The 19141-nt window shown below is 32.3% G+C and overlaps 3 protein-coding genes across 3 annotated transcripts in view; 2 read left to right on the top strand and 1 right to left on the bottom strand.

Moving 5' to 3' along the window:
* LOC115703200 (uncharacterized) overlaps positions 1 to 9221 on the top strand; it is a 49829-nt gene extending 40608 nt beyond the window's left edge. The window contains exons 2-6 of the mRNA XM_030630721.2: positions 5720 to 6236; positions 6538 to 6718; positions 7187 to 7598; positions 8122 to 8202; positions 8303 to 9221. Of these exons, the coding sequence (XP_030486581.2) occupies positions 6144 to 6236; positions 6538 to 6718; positions 7187 to 7598; positions 8122 to 8202; positions 8303 to 8798 (1263 nt within the window). The 5' untranslated portion in view covers positions 5720 to 6143 and the 3' untranslated portion in view covers positions 8799 to 9221. The remainder of the gene's footprint in view (positions 1 to 5719; positions 6237 to 6537; positions 6719 to 7186; positions 7599 to 8121; positions 8203 to 8302) is intronic.
* Positions 9222 to 10487: 1266 nt separating this feature from the next.
* Positions 10488 to 14844, bottom strand: LOC115703190 (elongation factor Tu, mitochondrial). Its single transcript, XM_030630714.2, has 12 exons — positions 14418 to 14844; positions 13986 to 14061; positions 13715 to 13807; positions 13494 to 13568; positions 13112 to 13216; positions 12906 to 12996; positions 12619 to 12824; positions 12151 to 12234; positions 11970 to 12035; positions 11821 to 11883; positions 11202 to 11442; positions 10488 to 10911 (listed from the first exon to the last, which is right to left on the bottom strand). The coding sequence occupies exons 1-12, from the start codon at positions 14597 to 14599 to the stop codon at positions 10841 to 10843; spliced, it is 1353 nt and encodes a 450-aa protein (XP_030486574.2). The 5' UTR covers positions 14600 to 14844; the 3' UTR covers positions 10488 to 10840.
* Positions 14845 to 15840: 996 nt separating this feature from the next.
* LOC115703212 (GDSL esterase/lipase At1g54790) lies at positions 15841 to 18410 on the top strand. Its single transcript, XM_030630730.2, has 5 exons — positions 15841 to 16373; positions 16513 to 16713; positions 16830 to 16996; positions 17096 to 17366; positions 18007 to 18410. Exons 1-5 carry the CDS (start codon positions 16127 to 16129, stop codon positions 18279 to 18281), a joined length of 1161 nt encoding a protein of 386 aa, XP_030486590.2. The 5' UTR covers positions 15841 to 16126; the 3' UTR covers positions 18282 to 18410.
* Positions 18411 to 19141: the final 731 nt, after the last annotated feature.

Below are 19141 nucleotides of genomic sequence, written 5' to 3'. Positions count from 1 at the left end.
CTTCCAACGGATCAAAACCACCAATTATAGTTCGTATTATTATTTTAGGGGTTTTTTCATTTTTATACTTCAAAACAGTTTTTTTTTTTTACATTTTTACAGAATTCTAAATGGAAACCCCTATTGCAACTAGCCCTGCAACCTAAATTGCAACAAAAAATTGTATAGAAACTCCTATTGCAACTAGCGTTGCAACCACTTTAGAAACCCAAACCGTAATTTTTTTTTAAAAAAAAAAATTAAAAAAATAGTATATGGGGTAATTCCCCTATTATTTTTTTTATTTTAATTTGGTTTGAGTAGAGTATTTTTAGCTTTGTAATCACTTACAAATGTGTTAAAATGAACCAGTTATGATTTTTACAAAACTGATGGTTACACCATTTTTTTGAAATCCGGGTTAAGTAACGTTTTTGTAAAAATAATTGGGGACATATCTTGGGAAAATTATTGTAGACTTCTAAGACATGTAATATTCACCTGTGAAAATATTAGATTTTTATTCTTTATATATAGTTTGGTACAGTTTATTATGCAAAGTTAGTACAAAAATTTGTCCCTAGACAGTATGTGTTCTTGAATTGTAAAAATAGTTTGTTATAGTTGCACTTGTCCAAATGGTTTAAAAATTTACAGAGAGCTAATTTTTAATGTACCTAAACCCAGAAAAATTTCAAAGGTTTTGGCTTGGTAAATTTTTATTGGTGATTTTTCTAAGGAAGAGGGTTAACTTTGTAGCCTTTTTTGGCCTAAAGTGATTAAATAAATAAAAATAATTTTTTTATTATAAATGTTATCCGAATTCTGCACAGGGTGATGTGGCCTCCAACATGGTGACACGTGGAGAACATGAAAAAGTCTGGATGTATAATTTTTCCCCAACGACCCGACCAGAGAACTCTATGCTTAAAACAGGTAAGTTTATGCCTTGAGAAAGAATTCATCCAGAAAACAGAACCTACTCGTGATTGTCGTCCGCAAAAATTTTTATTATCCAGTAAAGCCAGATCCTCTGAGAAGGATAACACACTGAATAAGATATTCAAGAATATTTGCCATAAATATATCCTCATTTAGTTATCCAAATCAAATCCCTATTATGTGATCCCTTAATTGTTAAGAGAAAGTTAATTAATGTATTTTTCTCGTATAAATAGTAATCCATTTCATTATTAAGGGATCCTAAAATTATATTCTCTTGAGACCTCTTACGTTGTCAAGTTTTTATTTTTAGAAGTCTAATGTATGTCTAAGAGTTTGCATAAGACTTAGCATTGCCATTTTTTTAGGAATATTAAGTAGTATTTGAATAACTTAAGTTAAGACCACTTTATACAAAATGATGAAATATCTTTCTTGAGATATATTAAAGACTACATTCATAATTTATTGAGATGAATTGACAATCTGAAAATATAGTTACCTATTTAGATTCCAACTCCATTACTATGTTGATTCATGTAAATCAATATTTAATTACGTCTTTAAGATTACTAGTAAGTTGTATCGTTGAGAATTTTAATTATTTTTTTTCATTATAAAAGTTAGATACATTTATTGTTTTGAAAATATATCTAGTATGGTGTATTATAGAGTTTCATACTAAGCCAACAGTTTAGAGTTATATTTTCAGACTATTATAAGAAAATTTTGCGATAAATTCAGTTACAGTATTTATGGATAAGAACTATAATAGTTCTAGTCAAAGTTAGCATATCGACATTGACTATTTAGCCATAAAGAAGCATAAGTTGTCATTAAGCATGCAAGACTGAATTGGATGATCGCAGTATCCTCGACTAAAGGCATGCCGCAACATAAATTCAAGGATCGTAAAGTAAATATGAGATTCAGTTTTTCCTTATAGAGTTTTTCGTTGTACAACTAAATTATTCAATGAAACTCTATTTTCGATATTTTCTCATATTCATGTGCAGCTTAATTTCATTTGAGAAAATTATCTTTAGAGGACCAGAATAAACATAAGGTTTAGGATTTTTTTGCTTAAGTATATTGTTGCATTAAGTATATTGTTATGTAATAAATATATCGTAATACATGAAAGATAATACTCGTCATACAATGAAGATATATTGCCATGATTTATATGTTTGTTATATAGCAAGGATAACAATCTCCTATTACAATCTCTTAGTCAACCTTTATGCCTGAAAATATATGTCGAAATATTTTTGTTCATTTTTTTTTCTCATGACAGTGTTCGTTATAATTACAACATCATTCCTGTAAATTTTTTAATAGTTTACAGTGTCGACAATAAGTTTGAAGTTTTTTGAACACACATGGTAAACTGGAATATTAAGAACTTTATTTTCGATACTGTAAATTAACTATTATGAATTTCTTAAAATTTACAGGGATAATATTGTAACTATAACGAATACCACAATAAAAAAAAATATTTCGGCATATGATTTTGGAGATAGAAGTTCACTAAGAGGTTGTAATAGAAAGTTATAATTAGCACTCATCTAAGGATAATCGTTGGGTTATAAGTGGTAAATTAATTTAAATATTGACAAGTGGAAGAATGTTAGAATATTTTATATATAGTAATAGATCAATGATTTGATTTATAAAATATAATTAATTAAGAATATTCTAATTATGGTAACAATTTATTTACCAAATATTTCAGTTATTCAATTTAATTATTTGAATTAATTGTAAAAATATTCTCACAATTAATATGACACAAATACTGATGAAATATCTGTTGAAAAATTGTTGTGCTCCAATAGAAATATCAAACCAACAAATTTACAACTCTATGATAAATAATACAAAGGACAAAAATATAGATAAATAATGTTACAACACTAAACAAAATATACACATAAAATAAGAATAGAGATGAAGAGAGGGATTACAACTCAAAGCAAAAAGCTACACATGAGACACAATATATAAATAACACATTTATAAAAGAGATGTGAGAGCAATCTCAACACCACATACACCATAAGTGTATAATAGGGGAATCACCAAACTTGAACAAGGTCTTACACCTTTATCCAAAAGCTTATTTCCTCCTACCACAAGCACTTAGGGAAAAGAAAGAATGAAAATAGCTTTATGGATTTATCAAGCCTATAGTGTTTCTAGCAATGTGCTCTCTTTATAGAAACTTCTTCACCCAAAGTAAACTCAAGACATCTATTTATTGTGTTTTGAGGATCACATTTGAAAATCAAATCCTTTCATCACATGGCTGTTACCAACACTTTAATTTGTGTTTAATGGGATAAAAACGTTTTCAAAAATCTGGTTCCAGATGTTCGAAAACAACCATAAAACAACATAAAAATAACTATTAAACAACTGTTTTCAGAGAACTCAAAATGTAACTTCTCTCCGAGTTAAATCTTTTCCCAACGTCCTAATACCGATTTAAATGATATAATTGAGTATTGTAACAGTTTCTAACAGCTAGAAACTTATCCCATTAATTCCATAACTCCCATATGTAACAACTCACATAATTACATATTTATCAATTTTGATCCTTAGGTTACAATCTATTTTAAGATTTGTAACTCCTCATATGTTACAATTTTATGTGTATTATTATACTATATATGATATGATATAACCTCCAACACATAATATATATTAATCTCATATTAATATATAATATGCCACATTTTAATCTTCATTATATATTTGTTAAATAACAAATATATAACAGTATCTCACTTATAAATTTAGCGTACCGGTCTCCAAGTTCACTACTCATTATGTGAAACACAGTAAATCTATCTAAGAGAGTTAGAAAAAGCTTGGAATCATGAATACCCACAATAAGTTTTATTTTCTTTTGGAGATTATCGTGTGAGACTGAAGCTCAAAGAATCAATAGTTTGAGGTATTTCAATTTTATAATTATATTGTGTATATGTTCGATTTTTTTCGTATTTCATACAATCGTTCATATGCTTTATATTATTCATATAAATTTCTATCAGTAAGAGCCTAGCCCTCTTCTCTAATTATTTGAACCTCGCGTAGGGTCTTATCATGTGGCGAGCACCATGCTAGAAGGTAAAGGTCGAGTTCTTGGTTGTTGTTGCTGATTTTGCTTTTTTTTTTAGGTGTGATTGTGAACTGGATCCCCGATCTTTAAATGCTCAAGCAGAAGCGGAGGGGAATGGGGTCATTTGGGGCACATGACCCACTCAACTTTTAATAAATTAATTTTTTGCATAACTTTTTTTTATATATTTTTATATTTGCCCCAACAAAATATATTTTTTTTAATTTTTACCGTCATATATTTTTATTTTTATTCTTGTAAATTTATAATTTTATTTTTATTTCACATATTTATATATTTATTTTATAAAAAAATTATTTTTACTTTTATTCACATATTTATTTATATCCTTAAAAAAATTTATATTTTTTTCTTATAAAAATAAGAATTTTTTTTTATTAATAAGCTACTTTTACCAAAAAAAAAAACAAAAAATAAATAAATTGCCCCCACTACTCAAGTGCATATTTTGGTTGATTGGGCAACTTCGAACTTGGTATTTTTAATTCAGGGAGGTGGAATCTTTTGTTTAGTGGTTTTTATAAAGTTTCTTTCGCATTTTTCTTTTATTAAAAAAAGAGGATAGATATAACTAAGTAGAGGTTGGGATTAGGGGTGTTCACAAAATATCCGATCCAATCTAATCTGCACGATCCAATCCAATCCAATCCGCAAAATGCGGATATCCGCACTTGTGCAGATTGGATTGGATTGAAAAATTTAAAATCCGCACTTGTGCGGATTGGATGTTGTTTGACCTCAAAAAGTAACCGATCCAATCCAATCCACACTTAATTATATATATTATTAAAAAAATTATAATATGTAATATATATTAATTAAAAAAAGACACAAACTTCTAATTTCTCAATCTTTTAGTAATATATTGAGGTGGTGCATTTTATTTATTTTGTAATAAAAAGCATAAGAAAAATAATTCTTATTCACATAGACACACACATAAAGTTTAAATATATATATATATACTAGCTTATTTATTTTAGTAATTAGATACATATATAGTTTAGTGCAAATTTAAAAATAAGTATATATATATATTGATATATATATATGTATATTGGTTTAATTTGTATATAAATAGAGATGGAAATAGATTATTATTGGAGATTAATAAACAATAGTCTTTTTTTAATTTTTTTTTCTATGAAATATTAAATAATTTATTATTAAAAAAATAACCGATCTAAAATAATCGATCTAATCCGCACTATTGCGGATTTGATTGGATTGGATTTAAACTCTTATGCGGATCGGATCAGATCTAAAATATGAAATCCGCACTTAGTGCGGATTGGATGTTGTTTGACCAAAAAAGTGCGGATTGGATCGGATGAACACCCCTAGTTGGGATAGGATTACTAAATTTTATCAATAATATATATGTAATTCTACAGTATACACACTGGAATGATTATTTTAGTATATTTTTTATTTGTTTCTATGTGATTTTTTTTAGTTATAATCTAATTGTTTGTAGTTATTTAAAATTATTTTGTAAATTAAAAAAATTAATAATTTACCTAGCCAAAAACAAAATTCAAATACTAATTTTAGACCATCTAAACTAATCAAAGGATAAAAGATAAAAGGTGTACTAAAATAGGTTGTAGTATAATAGATTTTTCTAATATTTTTCTACCTCAGCTTTATATTGGATTTCACGTCATGGTGACATACTTAAATCAATACATAATAATGGATGATCGACCAAGTGAAAAAGTTCTAAAATCAACGGTCCATCCCATCCCACCTAGGTAGAAAAGGACCTCTTTTTGTCTTTTCTTGAACAATCCAACCTGGATTCTTGAGGCCCTTTGTGCTACCACCACACAATCTGGAATAAAAATCAGATTTTTCTAGATCAGGCAATTGGATCACATAAATCCCAGTTTTTAGTTTTTGGAATTTTCTGTTTATTTATGGGTGCCACCCAAAAGGCTTGAACTATGAAAACCTTTGAATTTTGAGGTCCAGGGATGGATAAGTTTAGGGTGAGTTGAGAAAAGGCCACATAAGGGTAGAATTTTGGTTTCAGAAACTTGTTTTCTGAACTAAGTTCCCCTTTGGCATGGTTGTCAAGCTTTGTTTGATGGCTTCTTATGGCTACCCTCCTGGTGGAGTCGTTTTACACCAAGAGCAGGGCATGAGCAGAGCCATTCAGGTAAAGACTTTAGCTTAATGTGTTTTGGTTTTCCCTAAGATTATGAAATTGTTTTGGGTTTCTAATGTTCGTGTTTAAATTCTCTTTATTCTATCTGGTTGTTGTGCTGGTTCATTATTTGATTGCCATTATTATCATTAAGGGGTCATTGGATTCATCTGTTTTGTGTTTGTGTATTTATGTATGCAAATATGTAGATGTTTGCTTTGAGAGCCTGCTTCTGCTAATCTGTTTTGTCCAGTCCATGATTAATTGTTTTGTTTCTGTATTGAATTAATCTGGTTTTGTTTTATTAACCCAGGATTTCCAACCATTTTTGTCGAATTATGGACCAAAACATGAGACCATGAGACTCGGATCCCTCAATCTGAGACCACAAGAGTCTGAGGACCCATGGAAACCCATAAGCGGGTTATCCGAGTCTAACAAGTATGTCAAGATTGACTCTGTGGGTGAAAGGACCATGCTTTCTGATGTGCAAGGTATGAAAATGAACCATTTCATTGTGTCACTCATTTGTTAAATGCTTTTGCTGTTTGGATATGCTTTTTCTATAGTATTATTTACCTAAAATACCACAAATTCTATTGGACTTACTTCATGTCCCTTGCTTAGTATATTTATTGTTTTTTGGGGCATCTATTTTGTGGTTATGGTATGTGTAGAAGTTGATTGCTTATATGATGTCCATCATAGTACAAGAATGATTTAAGAGGTTGCAAAAGGAAGATTTAATGTAGATTTGAAAGCTGAAGAAAAAGAACTAAACGTGAGAAACATTGTTGGCAAGTTATCTCAAAGTTTCTTTTTCAGTATTTAAGATTTGACTGACTGCCTTACAATTGATTTAGGCAGTTATCTCCTATTTTCATAATCATACTATTATTTTGTCTTCTTGCATTGCCTTGTTTGTTTATTTTTTATTTATATTTTCCTACTTCTTGTTGCAGATGGCTGTCCAAGTTCCATGCTTTTCAGCTCTAGCATTGCAGAACATTGTAGAAAACACGAAACAATTTTGCAATTCCTCATGTCTGCAGTAAATGAACCAGAGGGAGGTGGAGTGGATTTGACTTTACTTTCTGAGATCATGGGCTTACAAGCATTAAGAATTGATTCACATCAACAAGTAACGCCTCTTATCTACCCTGGTTCTGAACTGTATGCCCAAAAGCCTCTTTTGGACTTTGTTGGAGATCTGGTGGGTAGTTCAAAAATTACAGTTCAACCAGATGGTCAAGTCCTGTTCAATGTTACGGGGACTGAGGTGAAGGATCTACTTTCGGTTGTTGCTGAGTTTTACTTGCCCAAAAACCCAGCTAAGTTGAAAAAACAGTCAATGCTTGTCCCGCACTATAGTAGGTACGTATCATTAAAAAAAACTTAATTTAATTTCTTTTCAGTGCAGATATTTAATCATGTGTATTTACCCTCTGCACAATTAGATTTATAAAAGCATCTTTGGAATTCATTTTTATGTTGACCTTTTGCTAGAGGTGATGGTTGTGAATTCATTTATCTGCTTACTACAGCATTTGACATAACTTTTTGATAATCTAGTTGAAAACAATTATAAAAAAGCATGTTTCTCTTGTAATTTTATGTGATGCATTTGTTCATGGAAATGCATGATGAAAGGCATGTATAAAAATTGGTTAAATGAAGCAAAGCATTACTTGTTTTGCCAGCTACCTCCAACCCCTTTTTCTCGGAGAATATTTTGTGGACTTTTGATCATACTGCAACAATCTTTTTAATTAACATAATCATTTATATATATATGTACATATATATAAATTTTCTTAAATTTAAATGTATTGTTGCTTTCTGGGTTTTCCTTTTCTTCTTTGTAAAAACCTCACCTGCAATCAATTCTGCAAAACAGGTTGGACAGCACTGCAGTGGGGGTTATTCTTGATGCATCTTCTTTAAAGCTCCATGCAACAACTGTTGCTCCTATGAAGAGGTAGAAATATGCACTTATTTTCTTCATTTGTCTGTCAATCACCAATGTTGGCTTTAGTTTTGAGTCTTTACTAATCGAATTTTTGCCGTGTGCTCAACAGTCCTGGAAAGGTAAAGAAGTCACAAAAAAAGAAGAGCGGTAAAAGGGTGGGCAGAGTACGAGATCTCTACAAAAAGAACTATTTCCATGCATGTGAAAACCTTCTATCTATAATGACTGAGAAGAAGAAGCATGGAAAGAGTGCCTTCCTTTCATTGAAAAAATCTGGTCCCGAGCTTCCTGAGCTCCTGACTCAGTTCTCAGTCGGTATTGCTGGTACTGGCTTGGCTGTCTTATTCTCTGTTGTCTGTAAATTAGCTTGTGCAAAGGTACCATTTTGCTCATCGAGACTCGTCAGCACTGGATTAGGATTTGGCCTGGTTTGGCTTTCCTGGGCAGTTAATAGGCTGAGGGACACTGTTGTTTACGCCAGTAAGAATGCAGGGAAGATGGGGTTGAAAGAAGATGAAGTGATGAACAAAGTGGATAAGAGTGTGAAAGATATCTATTTCAGAGCTGCAACTCTGATGGCAGTCGCGTTGTTGAGATTCGCTTAAGCGTTAGAGGAAGTAAAATTCAGGGCGAAGGTGAATCGTTTGATGAACTTAGAAGATCAGGATGACTAGCTGTGTATGTGAGAGTAACTGTATATGCTATGTATATGTATAGCTGGTTGATGATTAGATTGGGGTGAAGCTCATTTGGAATTGATGTGGTGGAGATGAAGAGGCTCAAATTAAAAATTTAACGAAACATAAGTGGAAGGGGGATTCGAAAGAATTCTAGGTAAGTTTGAGATGATGCAGAGTTCGATCGAGGATGACCTGACCTCTGTCTGATCAGCAGCCAGTAAGCAACATATTAATTGATGTTTTATAATTAGATTTTGTGTATTGTTTAACCAACTTTGGTTAATTGATTAATAGTTTTGTTACAGACCATAATCAGTAATATCAGTTTTGAGCATGGTATTCCTCCTTTTCAGGTGGAACATGTTAATATATCTTTATTAACTAAGATGCTAGTCTAATAGAGTGTTAATGTAGGGAGCTCTATAGGCCAATATGGTGTTAAAAAAATTGAGCTTTGTTGTATGGCACCCTATGCTGTACAACCCCCCACCGCATCTTGATTATTGTTGTAGTTGAGTAACGAGTCTCACATATTTTAATTTAAACTAAAATATTTACCACTAATGCCATCGCAATATTCTAAGAGTTAAATTATATCACTAGATAATAAATTTGTATACAAGTATTTATAGATAGGGAATCACAAGCTTGGCTTTCTGTAGGTTGTATAACTTGCAACAGGAATAAATTGAACAAGGTCAATATTATCGAGTTTGGTTTAGAACTTTATGTATATATTTATTTCTAAGTAACAAAAGTGGTACGTCCATTAACAAATATGACCCAGTTCAAAATAAAAATTAACAAATCAATAAAAAGATGATCAAACACAACAAATGCCAATAGACTGTTAACAACCAATACAAAAATGGCTGCCGAAGGAGAACATCAGCACACCCTTTAATGATGCCACAGAAGAGATATTGAGTCGCACCAATCACAACCCACCTGATCGCAAGCTCCACCACGGTCCACACCTCAAACCAGCGTTGGAAAAGGAGCTGAAGGACTAGCAAAGCCCTAGAGCCTAGGAGTCACAAACCGAAGTGAGCACATCGTTGTCGCCTTGGAATCACTTCCCATTAAAGAAGGAAGCATTTGATCCTCTCGGTCAGGCCCCGGCAAGTCACGCTCCCAAGCTGGTGACAACCCCAACTGAGTGGAAAACCCTAGTCACTTATGAAACTAGGTATAGAGATCGTACATTACGCTGATCTCATTAAATTTAAATTTGAAATCACTGAACAAAACTTTAGAATGACTAGTAATATAATACAAACGAATTTCATTTTGAAAGAAAAAATGAGAATGATGGCTCTTTTTATATTTTGGGTCTACTTATCGTATCTCATGTTTATTCAATCATAATCCAACACAACATACACTTAACCATAACCTTATTTAAAAGTGTTCATTTTATTGCCGAAGGTAGAAGAGAATTTTATCTCTGCAAATAGGATTGTTACAAAGACAAGTGATTCGTTATGTTACTGAAACCAAAAGAATATAATTTGCCTTGATGATTACACCACCATCAGTGGCAGTGATGATTAATAATCCAATTCCAAGCCCAAGAGAGCTGTTTTCTCACATGAAAACGTTGATAATGCCAAGTAACATAAAAATAAAAATTATTTGAATCTTAAATTGAATTGCAGATCCCATGCTACAAGCAGGTACAACAATGGTCAAGTATACCGGTACCGGAAAATTATTTATGACAAAAATAACCAAAAAAGATGCAAAAAGGTCATGCCTGAGATTCCTCGATCCTTCAATTTACTCGAATTTGTAACATCAAACATCCTCTTTGATAATGCCTAGATCTAACAACCGCATCAAATGTGGACTATATAAGCAATTACCACATGGCATGTTGTCCAACTGAATATTCCATTTTGTTTATCAACCCCTTTTTGCTAATGAAAATACAGACAACATAAAAAGGACCGGGCGCATCAAAATTCTTAGCTCAGTACTTTTGATACTACTCCTGCACCGACAGTTCTACCTCCCTCTCGCAATGCAAATCTTTGTCCTGTCAAGTTCAACCAACAATGTTCTAGTCCATCAAATAATGTTTCATGACAACTGTACACAACTCGAGACATAAAAAGTATTTAAAATGTCACACCACAGAATGGAGATGCACCCATATGAGAAAATTGTGTGAACCATTTAACAATAAACACATTCAAGAAGAGTGTAATTTTCAGGTATTTAATGAACAAATGAAATATGACACTAATCAAAGGCAAAAGACAGTGAATAGGGTAACTTATTAGAGTGCATGCAGGGTACGTCTTTTTTAAGAATATGAAAACATACCTCCTTCAAGAGGAACGGGTTGAATCAACTCAAAAACGGCAGTCACATTGTCCCCAGGCATAACCATCTTAACATTTTCAGGCAATTCTACTTTTCCAGTGATATCTGCAGTCCTCATATAAAACTGAGGCTTGTAGTTTGAGAAAAATGCAGTATGACGCCCACCTTCATCCTTTGTGAGGACATATATCTCTGCTTCAAACCTCTTTGATGTTTTCAAAGATCCTGGCTTTGCAATTACCTGGGCAATAAACAATCTTACAATGTTTTACAATCCAATATGATAACAAAAATTAGAAACATAAGATATTTCATATGGTAATCCTTATATCTAACACAGTAGTTACTAGATTGTTTTCCACTATATATAATATTGAAATATTAGTCCTCTTAACGTAATACAAACTGATCACTAGTCAACATTCAAGCAACGTAACTACCAGGACCAAAACCTGCCTAACAAAAATTATCAAAGTAGTCAATTTCTATAACTAAAATTTTATGCAATACCACAACCTAAGATTTCCTGAGGTGTAATTTCAAAGTAGTCAATTTCTATAACTAAAAGTTTATGCAATACTCTAAATAAATTCCTGAGGTGTAATTTCATGCCATATACCTGTCCTCGCTGAATATCTTCTCGTTTTAGACCTCGAAGAAGAAGACCCACATTGTCACCAGCCTATTAAATACCAAAATCAATCATTAAATGGAACCGCAAGCAAAAGAAACACCTAAGTATAATGCGTATCTTATTTAGCCACTTACCTGTCCTTGATCCAAGATTTTCTTGAACATCTCAACACCAGTAACCACAGTTTTCAGAGGAGCACCCTAAAGTAGGAAAATCATGTCAGACCAGCCATTCTTAGAAAGCGCAGGGCTCACGGAGATATCAAGAGAATGCTTGGCGGCACCAAAAATAATAGAACTGGATGTAAATATGTACCTGCCTCAACCCCAGAATCTCAACTTCCTCACCGACTTTAATTACTCCTTGTTCAACACGCCCAGTTGCCACAGTTCCACGTCCCTTTTATACAAAAACAAAAGCCAATACTTCATAGTCAAAAAGACATGATATACTCAACCGCACCACACATCATAAATAATTTTAAGCAATGTAAGGAGTGGGCTAGAGCCATGCATACCCCACCCAATCCTCAATTGCAAGCTTAAGATACAAATTTAGAGGACATTCGTGATAAACTTCGGTAACTGTTTATCAGAAGTAAACAGCAACAACAGTAGCATTACAAAATAGAAAACTAGATATGAAGATTACACCCAATCTTAAAGGAAACCACCTAATAATTACGCTTCGAACATTCAAACTTATGAACACAATTATGGGGCTGCTACTTTGTAAAAAAATGTCAGTATACACAAGCCTAAATAAAGCACACGCAGGTTTTACCTGAATTGAGAAAACATCTTCAATTGGCATTAAGAAAGGTTTATCCAGTTGGCGGACAGGGTCAGGTATATATTCATCAACAGCGTCCATCAATTTTAGAATAGCTTTCTTTCCAATCTCCTCATTTGTGCCTTGTAAGGCTGACAAAGCCGAACCCTGAATAATAGGAATCTCATCCCCAGGGAACTTGTAGAAACTCAAAAGCTCTGCAATAATAATAAGATGTAAATGATTAAAGGGAAGAAGTATGGCATTGGGTCTGGCTAATATTTTTAAAAGATACCCACCACGCAGTTCCATTTCAACTAGCTCCAACAATTCAGGATCATCAACAGCATCAACTTTATTCAAAAAGCACACAAGTGATGGCACGCCAACCTATTGAATACATTCAGAAAATCTTTATATGCATTGTTGAATATCGTATTTGCATTACGAAAAACATGTAGCTAAACTATCCTCTCCAATAAAGTGATAATAACAAGATACCCACCTGTCGGGCAAGCAAAATATGCTCCTTAGTCTGGGGCATTGGCCCATCAGGGGCAGATACAACAAGAATACCACCATCCATCTGTGCTGCTCCAGTAATCATATTCTGTACAGTAATTATGCTTTATTAAATAGTCCCATTGGTGAGCATGAGAATGTCCAGCGGTAGGACATTCACACTGCATTACAAGTTTAAACAACTAATGGAACTTGTAAGTTGTAACAACAAAAACACACATAATATATATATATATGATTTTTTCCAGGAAGAGTTTGTAGTCATCATATCTCAATTTTTGATCCTCGACATGAGTAACAGTTGCATTAAAAAAAACTGACTGTAAAATCATATACATTTCAGTTATTTCTATTATTGAGCTTACCTTGACATAATCAGCGTGTCCAGGGCAGTCAACATGTGCATAATGTCGCTTAGAAGTCTCATACTCCACATGGGCCTGCAAATTGGAGGAACACACATGTCGCAAGAGAAAATCAATTACAGAAAAATAAAAATATAAAAATATACACTAAAGTCCAGCCTAAAAAATAGCAGACTCATATATAGATGATATAATCAGCAGCAGCAAAACAGCACGCTAACCGTTGCAATTGTAATTCCTCTCTTTTTCTCCTCTGGAGCCTTGTCAATTTCATCAAAAGCAATAGCCTTGGCTTTGCCTTCTTCTGACAGTACCTAAGGTAAATCACATAAACATCTCAGGTTTTGTCCATGAAAGGGTGAAAATTTAAAACTAAAAAGACGACTCACAAATGCAATACACCTGCTGATGATTTAAACAAGTAACAAAACACATCACATACAATTTGACAGACCCACATGGTGATACTATCACAAACATTTATAGCCAAACCTTTGTAATTGCGGCAGTTAGAGTAGTCTTTCCGTGATCGACGTGCCCAATTGTTCCAACATTCACATGAGGTTTTCTGTTAGAAAAAAACATCAAACAGAATTAGAATTGGCAGTTATCCACATTTCTTCTCGAAGCTGGATTCAGATACAATAACAAAGGTAACATTGACCTTGTGAATAGTATTTGGGTAATTCTAGTTAGTCAAAACAAAAGAAAAATTCACAGTACACATCCAATCCTCCATTACAAGCAACTGTTACGAGTCCGCACAAAAGCAATCCCATTTTACCATTAACGCGAGCTGATTCTAGTTACAGTTACCAAAAATCAAACAATTCACTATAGCGACAACATCAAAAACTTTTAATAATCCAATCACCATATACACACGATTGAATAGATGACTGAAGAGTCAGAAGTTGAACTTACGTTCTGGTGAAGGTGGCCATAGATCTCCACCAGGGCATCGGAGAGTAAGATTTGTCATTTGCAGAGATCGACTCGGACACAGAGAGACCGGTGTGAGCCGATCCCCTAGAGCAGGAGTATATTTGAGATGAAAATGGGAGAAGGCGCTTGGAGGTAGGGTTTCGGAGAGCGACCGAAGCCATTGTCGAAACCAGGCTGAACCAAATGGAAATGGAAATGGGTCCGCGCGTAGAGGGGCGGATGAGAAGTGGGATTAGGGGTTTAGGGCTTATTGGGATTTTTCGAGGGTTTTACACATGAGAAACGACAATTACCAAAATATCCTTTTCTCGCTTCCTATCCTAACCATGAAAAACAACATGTCATTCCCGATGCTGTCCACCACTCCCAGAAAAGAAAAAGAAAAAAAAAATAATTGATACTAATAAACTTTCAATTCTTTTTAGATTAGTTTTAGTTAAATTTTCTCAATTATTATTTTACTTTTGTACTTAATTCTTTAACTTTAAATTTTGGATAAAACCCTCTAAATTGCTAAATTCTAACAAGTTTAACTTTTGTCACTTAACTATTGACATGCCACTTAATATAATTATTTAAAAAATTATATAAAAAAAATATTTTTATGAATTTATTTTAAAATTAAAAAGAATAATTTAAATTTATAAAATTATTAATAAATAAATAAATAAATCTTTTATTTAATTTTTTATCTTCTCCTCTTTCTCTCTTTTTCTCATTGATCTCTCTTTCTTACTCTCTCTCCTCGAGTTAGGGTTGTGTAGAAATGATCCAATTTAAAGACAAACCGACTGATTCAATGTCAACCGACTGCTAAAAATTGAATATCCAATCAAGATTGGATTGGATCGGTTAAAATCCAATATTGGATCGGTCGGTTCTTAAATTACATGTAAATCCAATGAATCCAACCGACTGATTCAATCCAATAGTCATCCAATACCATCCAATATTAAAATAAAAAATATATAGTATAATTTTTTTTATTTTTTTTAATAAAATTGTGTATAATTTTTTATTTTAATTTTTTTGTTATAATATTTAAAATTTAATTTATTTTTGTTTGATAAATATAAATATTTTTTTAGAAAGTATAAAAATATACTTTTTAAGAATATAAATTAAAAAAAAAGATTAATATAATTAAAAATATATATTTTATGTAAAATAAAAATTATTAAAATGAACTATATTTAAAAAATTATGGGATGCATTTTGAAATAGTAGAATAAAAAACTTAATGACGTTAAGAAACACACTAATTGTGTGATTTTTAAGATTATATCACTCTTTTTTTAAAAAAAAAAATAATAAAAAGACAAAAGTAACGGGTCCCTTTTGCGTTTTACCGGATTGTTGGAACTGTTTTTCTATATAAACGTTTAGAATTTTCATTTTTTAAATATCATAAATAAACAAAAATCATATGCATGTGTAAATTTTGTGAAATGAAAATGTGTGTTATATATATAGAAATTAAAAAATAAATATATATTTTTGACATTTTTACATTTTAAGTAACCTGTGGCTTGTACTTGTTGAATTTATGATTGTAAAGTTTCAAAACTATCACTTTAGCTAAACTTACAAGGTACCCATCTTCCAGTTTTCACCAAACTAAGTCTGCTAATCACTATAAGAAAATCTATGAGTCCAAATCGTTTGAGGTCAAAAAACCATCCGATTTCATGGCTACTACAAATTTCTTAACCCTTTTGATTCTAACATTGGCATTAAGCTTTTCATACTTATTACCTCACGTAAGCCCCATTGATTTTACATATCCGGCGGTTTTCAACTTCGGCGATTCCAATTCTGACACCGGCGGAATTGCTGCCGGAATCGCTTTCCCGGTTGGGCAACCCTATGGCCAAACCTACTTCCTCAAACCCTCTGGCCGCTTCTGCGATGGCCGTCTCATCATTGATTTTCTTAGTAAGTTTATGTCTTCTATTTACTTCTTGTACGATCACTCTGGTCTCATGCACGATAACTGTTTGTGGAAATGCGTCCTAGACTTTACAAATCCATATTTGATGTGATATATTTTTCCTTAATTGACTGCATGGTGCAGTGGATTCATTAAAGTTACCTTTTTTAAATCCATATTTGGATTCAATCGGTGCACCAAGCTTCCAAAAGGGTTGTAATTTTGCCACTGGAGGATCCACTATACTTCCAGCCAATGCAGCTTCATTAAGCCCGTTCTCCTTTGGGGTTCAGGTGTCTGAATTTGTTAGATTCAAGGACCGTGCTCTTCAACTACTGGCCAAAGGTATAATATTTCAAATACCAAACTCTATCCAGTTTCTAATTAATTTTGGTGGCATATCTTTTTGTTTAAGTGTGTGTGTTATTTATTGGTATCAAATCATGTGTGGCTTTACTTAGACAGTAGGTTTCGCAGAGTTCTTCCTTCAGAAAATTACTTCAGGCACGGTCTCTACATGTTTGATATGGGACAGAACGATCTTGATGGTGCATTTTATTCGAAATCAGAAGACCAAGTAGTTGCTTCAATCCCAAGTCTCTTATCAGAATTCGAGACTGGATTAAAGGTAGTTTTTCTTCTCAAAAAGGCAGAATTAAGATCTTAATTAGAAGCAATTTTCATCCCCATTCCTTTACTTTATTTTGCCTTTTTTCCATTCTTACAGAGATTATACAGTGAGGGCGCTAGAAATTTTTGGATACACAACACTAGTCCTTTCGGATGCTTACCAAGAATTGTTGATCAATTTGGTAAAGACCCATCAAAGCTGGACAAATTTGGATGTGTTACCTCTCACAATAACGCTGCTAATGCTTTCAATTCTCAACTGCATGATCTTTGTCAGAAGTTCAGGGGACAATTTCCTGAAGCAAAGGTTACTTTTGTTGACATTTACTCAATAAAATATAACCTCACTGCAAACTATTCCCAGTTTGGTAAGCTCTCACATTTGCTTTCTCAATATTTCTTGCATGAGATTTTATTATTTAATCTTGTTCCTTCTTTAAATATGCCCTTTATTTTCAGAAAATAGAAAAGAACTAATAGCCCTTCTGTTGTGAAAAGGTTAATTAAGATTTTTATCCTCCGAACTTTGACATGTACTAAATCATGCCACCTTATTTTTAAGGTCGTTAAGAATACCCCTGAACTATTGAGATTGTTGAATTTAAGAACTTTTGTCTAATTTTAGTAAAAAAAATCTAACATGGGTGAAAATTTAGGAGACATGATTTAGTATAAGTCAAAGTTTGATGCGCATGATTTGGTAGATATTAAAGTTTGGAGAGCATAATTTAGTACATAAATCACTGAAATAGTAAAGTTGAATGAAATTTGACAAAAGTCCTTAAATCTAACAATTTTAATTGTTCAGGGAGAATTTTTAACGGCTAGAAAAGTTTAGGGGACATAATTTAGTACATGTTAAAGTTTAGGGAGTAAAAATCCTAATTAGCCTTATGAAAATTGCTGAACAGGGAACCCTTATAATGTACATACTTTTTTAGAACTGTATTTTAATAATTTTGTTTGGATTAAACTATCTATTGTGTTCTGAATTTGAATTGGGTACAGGATTCAAACAACCTATAGCAGCTTGCTGTGGCTATGGCGGTTTGCCATTGAATTTTGACAGCAGGATTGCTTGTGGCGTAAGCAAGAGCCTAAATGGGAGCATGGTGACAGCAACACCATGTAGTAATACAACAGAGTATGTTAATTGGGATGGGAATCATTACACCGAAGCTGCAAATCAGTATGTTTCATCACAAATATTGACTGGAAATTTCACTGATCCACCTCTTTCTTCCAATTTACACCTTATGTGGTCTGATGTTTTCAGTTCTTAGCAGCACTTTATTTTTAACATAAACAATATGTATGCTCTGTATGTACATATATTATAATATATTTATTTATCTGCCTTCATATACCATGCATCTCAAATAAATTAAATAAAAATATTGTACATTTACAAACATATATCGCATAGGTTGTATAGATCTAAATGTGAATTTTGTATTTACTGTATTAGCTAGCTGTATTGTTTATTTTTATGTCCATTAAATTTAAGCTCAACATTATCATAGAAGTTAATAAATAAAAAAACATTATCCATAGAAAACATCTTAGCAAAAAGACAAACTACCTTTAGCTTGCCGTCTTACCCATGTCAAGCACACCAACAACAAAAAAACTGAAATATTTAACTTGACGAAAATATTTAAGGAATATCTGTCTTCTTCAATCTCATATTCTCATTCGGTTGAATGTAATATTCTTCTTGGTTTCTAGCTAAATATTTAATAATAAGAACAAAATAATATAATACATAAGTATTAATACAATATATAGCTTAAAATGTATATAACCCAACAAAAGAAATGTTTATAATATATAAGGAAACATGACAATTGCTGATAGTATTTTCAGTAGGGGTCTGTCTCTTCTGATTTAGAAGTTATTTTGTTAGCTGATTTGTTTTAATAAAAGTTTTAATTTTTGTTTCAAAAAATATTGCATTCTCATTATTAATAGGTAGAGATTACAAGATAATGTCCCTCTTAGTGAGTAGAAAATTTGACCTTAGGCATAGTGGCTCAGATTAAATTAGTTCGTAAATGGGTATTTAATGAACAAAACCAGGATATTATGTGGTATAATTGTGTAAGGGGTAGATAGATTATTGAAGAACAGTAAGTGGGATGTA

This window comes from Cannabis sativa, chromosome X, assembly GCF_029168945.1.
Source record: "Cannabis sativa cultivar Pink pepper isolate KNU-18-1 chromosome X, ASM2916894v1, whole genome shotgun sequence".
NCBI lineage: Eukaryota > Viridiplantae > Streptophyta > Magnoliopsida > Rosales > Cannabaceae > Cannabis > Cannabis sativa.
The sequence above is the reverse complement of the archived record's forward strand: the minus strand, read 5'-3'. Positions and strand labels throughout refer to the sequence as shown.